The 6,826-nt window shown below is 23.4% G+C and overlaps 1 protein-coding gene across 4 annotated transcripts in view; it reads left to right on the top strand.

Annotated features, from left to right (window-relative positions):
• LOC117173071 (lysophospholipid acyltransferase 2) overlaps positions 1–5,200 on the top strand; it is a 63,960-nt gene extending 58,760 nt beyond the window's left edge. For all 4 annotated transcript variants that reach the window (XM_033361451.1, XM_033361454.1, XM_033361453.1 and 1 more), the window contains exons 10-11: positions 1,353–1,504; positions 3,980–5,200. In XM_033361451.1, the coding sequence (XP_033217342.1) occupies positions 1,353–1,504; positions 3,980–4,133 (306 nt within the window). In that variant the 3' untranslated portion in view covers positions 4,134–5,200. The remainder of the gene's footprint in view (positions 1–1,352; positions 1,505–3,979) is intronic.
• Positions 5,201–6,826: the final 1,626 nt, after the last annotated feature.

Here is a 6,826-nt window from a genome sequence, read left to right as displayed (position 1 = left end):
TTTCTCGAAACATGGGCTTGGGAGATTGCACCTATTCACCTACATAACAAGATGAGAATTGAAAGCAAACTGAATGTTAAATCAAAAAGCATGAAAGAGGGAAGGGAGCTCTTCTTAATATTTTGACACCAAAATCATGTCGATACACCTTACCGACTGCGAGTAAAGCCACCCACGCTTTAACTTGACAGACTGTATATATGTTAAATATGTGTGATATGTGCTAGTTGTTTATTATATGTTCAATATATTAAATATTTAATATTAACATTGCAAACAAACCAATTCGCACCAGTCTACCATTTACGGGTTAAAATTAATGAATCCGTAACAATTTTAACTGTTTTAAAAGTGTGATTTAAAAGTTTCTTATTTTCTTTTCTCTTTTGTATTCCTTGAATTATTCTTCTGATATGTTATCTTCATTTTTTATTTTTTATTATATTATTATATACAATTATAGGTACATAGACACTGTAAAATTTCCGAAAAAGAATATCTTCAAAATGGAGAATTCTCGAAGTGATGAAATTGCCGACATTCAAAAATCCCGAATTGGGAAATATCCGAATAATAAAAATTTTTGCTGAAAATTCCCAAAGAAAATTTTTTTCTCAATAAATATTATTTATTTATCCACAATTCAATAATGAATTATTAAAACAATAAAGTAAAATTAAACTTTAAATATTTTAATCAAAATATTCCAATATTGTAGTTTTAGTAAATAAATAGGATATATTATATAAAAAATTTTCATTGTTTATTTTTGAGAATTTTAGTGTATTTTATATTTTATAATAAGCCAATTATTTCTCAGGCATTTTCAAATTCGTTACTATTATAAACTTTCGGAAATTTTACTATCAGGGAATTTTTATACTTTTGTAATTTTGTAATTTCGGAAATTTTCTTTTTCAGCATGAAACAATTAAAAAAACTGTTTTTGAATCAATCATATTTATTCACTGAAAATACCATAATTAAATATTTTGACAAAAACCAATTTCTTTTTGGAAGTTCAATGAATAAATCAGTGATAAAAATTGAAATAACGAAAAATATAATAATTAAATATATAAAATAATAAAAAAGTAAATAATATAAATTATTGCAATAATTTAAAAAGATATTTCCGAATAATAAAATTTCCAAATAATGACATAAATAAATTCCATTCATTTATTATAAATACAATAATCAAATATTTTTATGAACAAAAAAATATTTTGAATGTTTCTACACAATATTTCTGAGTTAATTTTTCTTCAATTGCAGTTTTTTTTAAATGCAAACAATAATTTTTAAAATTAAGAATAATTTTTAAATTATAAAATTTTTCTGTATCTTAGGTTCGCCGGCACCTTCGACCATTTTTCTTGGTTACAAAGAAGTATAAGTTATTTTACGATGCAATCACTCTGTTAACGACGAAAATTATTTTAACTTACACAACCTTCACTTTTGTTCTACTTGAGTTTAAACCAAGCATCACCATGTACCTGTAAGTATTACACAATTTTTTTATTTTTTAAAATTATAAATTTTTTTTTAAATGACTTAGCTTTTATTAAAATTTTTTTATTTAAAGTTTTGAAGATATAAAAATACATCGAAAAAGAAACTTGAAGATTTTAAGACATTTTTAAAAAAATTTTGCAGCGTTTCAAAGTGTTTAAAAAAACGCAGCCTGAAGATTTCGAGAAAAAATAAACTTTTGTTAAATTGTCAGTGTTTTTAAAAAAAATTTTGAAATGATTTTTAATTTTTGAAAAAGTTTAAAAAAAATTTAAAAAGTTTTGAAAATATTTCAAATTATTTATAAAAGTGTCGAATAAATCTTTAAAGTAATTCTTTTAATTTTATAAGATTGTTCAAACATTTGAGGAAATGTAACGAATAATTTTCATTGAGAATTAGAAATTTTGCAGAAATTCCAAAAATAATTAAAAAATGTTCTAAAAAAAATATACATTTTTCAAGACGTCGAAATATAAATTCATCTTTTGGGTGAATTCATAATTCATCTTTTAATGAGTGAATTTTTTTTTTACTATTCTATTAAAAATAAAATATTATTTTGGTAAGAATTCAATGTTAGTAAAATTAAATTTTAATTTAAAAAATGATATTACAAATTATTTCTAGAAATTTCAAAAATTATAGACAAAATTCTAAAAATTTAAAACAAAATGTAGATTTTGAAGATATTGAGAAGAAAAAAAACTTGTTAAGGATTTGGAGAGGTATCAAGATAATAATTTTTAAAAATTTGAAAGTTCCTCGGACAATGTAAAATCCTTTTTTATTTGAAAAAATTAATTTTTAGAGAATATTGAAAAACATTTTTAAACATCTCAAAGGATTCTCAAAATTATAAAAAAAAGAATCTTGAAAATTTAAACACAAATTTTTTAATTTTGCAGAATTTTAAAAGAAATTTGGAAACAATTGAAATAATTTTCAAGAATATTTGGAAGATTTACAAGTTTTTAAAATATTAAGAAATAATTCGAAATTTAAAGAAATTCAAAAAAAATTGTAGATTTTTTAAGATTCGGAAAAATATTTCGAAGTTTTTTGTAAATTTTTAAAGATATCAGGAAAATAAAAAACTTTTCTTAAGATTTCTGTGAAAATTTTAAGTATTATTATTAGAAATAATTTCTACGTTCTGCGAATAATCTGAGTAAGTTTAAAAGATGTTTAGAAATGTATTTATTTTTGTTGTTGTAGAAATTGCATCTTTTTGGGTTTAAAAATAAAATCTGCTTTCGTTTAAATATTAAATATCAAATTTTTCGTTTTGAATTCATCTTTTTCATAGATAATTAAATTATTTGGTTAAAAATTGAAGTACTTTGTTAAAAATAAATTTTTTTGATTGAAAATTCATAATTATAGTGAAAAATTCCCCTATTTGGTTTAAAATTGATGTATTTTGTTGAAAATTCGTCTTTTTGGTAGAAAATTAATCTTCTTTGTATAAATTTCATCTATTTCATTGAAAATTTAACTAATTTGTTAAAAGCTAATTTTTGTGTATAAAATTTATGTCTTATGGAATAAAAAATAAATTTCCTTGTTAAAAACTCGTTTTTTTCGTGGCGAAAATTAATTTTCATCGTATAAAATGTATATTTGGCTCAAAAATTTAAGCAGTTGTATGAAAACGTAACTATTTTTTGGAAAATTTGTCTTGTTAGGTTTAAAATTAATATTCTTCGTAGAAAATTTATCTATTTGTTTAAAAATGCATATTTTCCAATTAAAAAAACAAACATTTTGTAACAAATTTGTGTCGTTTTGTGATTAATTGTTCTTTGTAGTTCAAAATACAACTGATTTAATATTAATCTTTTTGGTTTGAAGAATAAACTATTTTGTTGAGCATTTATCTATTTGGCTGAAAATTCAACTCTTTTGTTTTAATTTGAATTTTTTGTATAAAATGTATATTTTAAAGTAAAAATGTTTACTATATTGCAGAAAACTTGTATCTTTTTGTAAAAATGTATCTTTTTTGGTTTAAAATACAGCTGGTTGAAAATTCGTCTTTTTTTTAAAAGTTCAACTGTTTCAATTTTTTAATTTTTATTATAGCGTTCATTTTTGTTTAAGAATTCAACTGTCTGGTCTGAAAATTATCTATTTTGTTCACATTTTCATTTGACATCCATAATTTTCAACAATCTTGTTTAATTTTTTAATAATCTTAGTAAAATTAGGTTTATATAACCTTAAAAAAATGAAATAAACCTAAAAAATAGTTGTTCGAATATTTTATGTTTTTCAAAAATTAAAAACAGTTGATGATAGACTCTTTAAAATTCAATGAAGAACTTATCTGAAAGAAAAATCCAAAATCAGCAAGAATTGACTTCTGGAAGTTATTTTGAACCTCGTTTTCTAATTTCCTCCACTTTGGGGCTTCTCTGCGCGTAGAAATTAATACAATTTTTAAATTTATTTATTTCAGGCACTTCTACTTTTTACCAAATATTTTGGGTCTAGCCGCGATTTTTTTGCTGCCCAGAATTCTGCCTCTTCCAAAGCAAAATTTGCAAAATTCCAAGACTGAAGTCGATTATCGATACGTTCCGTCGAACGGACACGCGCAAAAAAGCGAGTGATTGTTAAAGACAGAGAAAGGTAAAAAAAAGAAGAGAAAAAAAGGAAAAAATTAACTTTCCTTATTCAAACGTCTCGTGATCTTTTATTTATCATGACACGAGAGTTTGCATAGATATTTTTAAAAAAATATTTTTTGATAATAAAAATGAAACATGATATTTATTGTTACACCGTCATCGTTATACAGATTATAGATAAGCATTTATGTAGTGTTCTTTATAAGCGATTTTACGAGAGCCTCACTGTAGTTCGACTAGAATCCTGGAATTTTAGAATTACCTCAATGCAAAAACATGTTTAACTCTTATTTCAACAAATTAAAATCGAAACAGATGATTATATTTGAAATTAATAAAAGGTAAGTACCTAAATTGCTATAAATTTGAACGAAACTTTTTGAAAAATCAAATTGGAATTTAATTTTTTGAAATAATCAAAGTTAATTGACAGGTCAAATTTTTATAGTGCTTCTACTCGATTCTATTGATGAAAAAAGAGGTTTCAATGAAAGAAAAAATAATCACAAGAGGCCAATTTCCTTCTCAAGAGAATTGAAAAGTGATTTAACAAAATTGAGGATTGAGATTACGATCCAAACTTAGCTGAAAAATTAATTTCAGGCAGATGTTTCTAGAATTAAATAATTGAATTTTTTTAAAAATATTTCGCACTGAAAGCGAGTTTGGATTGAAATCTTGAATATTTGTAAAAATCAAGCGACAATACGTAGAGCCTCGAGCTACAGTTTTCCAGAATTTAATCAATGTTAACGTTTTTTCAACTTTAATGTAATTTCAAATTCCAAGTTGTACTTCTTATGTCTTATTTATTTATTATATTTATGCTTCTCAGCGACAGATTAGTAATAATTCTGAAAGCGACTTCTTGACAGTATTTATAACTTTATGTTTTATTTCTTTAATGAAAGCATCAGGGTTTTTATAAATATAAAATATAATAATTTTTTATTGAGGGTTTGAGTTTGTGAAAATACCCAAGTGTTGAAATTGTTGTTGAGACTTTTGTACCCGACATCGTTGTCTAATTAATAGAGTGTAAATTCCATAAAATTTTTTCGAATTTTTCGTCTCCCTTTATCTTCCTAAATTTCTTTTTTTTTAATAACAAAAAAAAACAGAAAAAATATATTTTATTAAACCCTTACGGTGCATTGTGGGTGTCAGTTACTCCAAGAAATTTTCAAACTCTTATAAAGCATACTTAATTCGAAAAAATTGAGTAAGTGTCGCCATCCAGCTTTAGTTGGAGACACTCACCTAATCGTGGGGTGTATAACACCCATTGTGCACTTAGTGAGTGAAAAAGCAATTATGGAGCAAATTTTATTGTTGAAATTTTATTAATTTTGGTTTACTTTCTAACGTAAGTATATCATATGAATTGACTTTTCAACTGAGCAAAGAAATATCGTTTTTGGAAGCGCCCATGTTGCACTATTTTTGTTTTGAAAGTACACTATTTCAAAAATATAGTCCTAAATTTTCAGATTAAAATAATTAAAATTGCGTGAGTTATGAATTTTTAAGTAAAAACCCCATTTTTTACTCATTTTTTCAATAATTCTATTAACAAACTTAAAATCAATAAATGGCTATAAAATCAACTCTACCTGTTAAAAGATATCTTAAACTGTATCGGATAATTTTATTGTGAGGGTTGAAGATTTTCCATTTTACATTTTTAATTTGTTTAAAAGACTTATACAATAAAAAATTAGAAGATTTTTGATAAAAAAATTTTTAGTTGATCAACAGTGAATTTAATTTATGATTTTTTAAATTAAATTTTACTTTAAAAATGAAAAAGTCTTATTAGTGAAACATTATAAACTATGTTCAATTTTCAAATAACTTCAAAATAATATATTTATAATCAAAGGTTTATATTGTTCAAATATTTCAGTCTAAAATATTCCATTTTAAGCCATTTAATTTGAAATTTTTCAATTAATAAAACGAACAATTAACTAATATTTAGAAATATCTGACTGTCCATATAAAATCAGTAATTATAAATAAAATATTCAAAACTTTTAACTTTACCATTTTAATAAGAAATCACAAAATAACAAGTGAACACCTGTTATTCTTAGAAAAAATCAGAAAGTTGAAGAAATGTTTAGAATTTTCGAACAAATTTAAAATTAATTTTAAATTTTAAATGATTTCAAATAATTCAAACGAAGTGTACGTGTACTGATAAGATACGGCTAGTTATATTAAAATTTCGATGGAGATAGTGCACGGCCTAATTTGAAGTCAAATATAGATTTTGGAAGATTTCGGATAAAAAATTTCGAAGCTTCTTAAGAATATTCAAAGGATTTTAAGTATATTTTTGGAATTTTCAAAGAATTAAAAAAATAAGGAAAAATTCTAACCATTTTAGAAGATGTTTAGAAGTTCTGAAAAATGTTAAAAATAATTTAAAGTTTCAAAAAATTTCAAACATCATTTCAATGTTTTAAGATTTAGAAATAAAATGTTGAATTTTGAAACTTGTTTTCAGTTAAAAAACATATATAATTGTCCAATTTTTAATGTTTCTAGCCTAAAATTTCTTTAAATGAATTATTATTATTATTACACCATTAAGCCATTTCCCTTTCGGGGTAGGCGTGACTCACTCGGCAGGGGAAAGGAGTAGTGTGTGGATGGGATAGAAATTTTTC

The sequence above is a fragment of the Belonocnema kinseyi genome, chromosome 5, assembly GCF_010883055.1.
Source record: "Belonocnema kinseyi isolate 2016_QV_RU_SX_M_011 chromosome 5, B_treatae_v1, whole genome shotgun sequence".
Taxonomy (NCBI): domain Eukaryota; kingdom Metazoa; phylum Arthropoda; class Insecta; order Hymenoptera; family Cynipidae; genus Belonocnema; species Belonocnema kinseyi.
The sequence above is the reverse complement of the archived record's forward strand: the minus strand, read 5'-3'. Positions and strand labels throughout refer to the sequence as shown.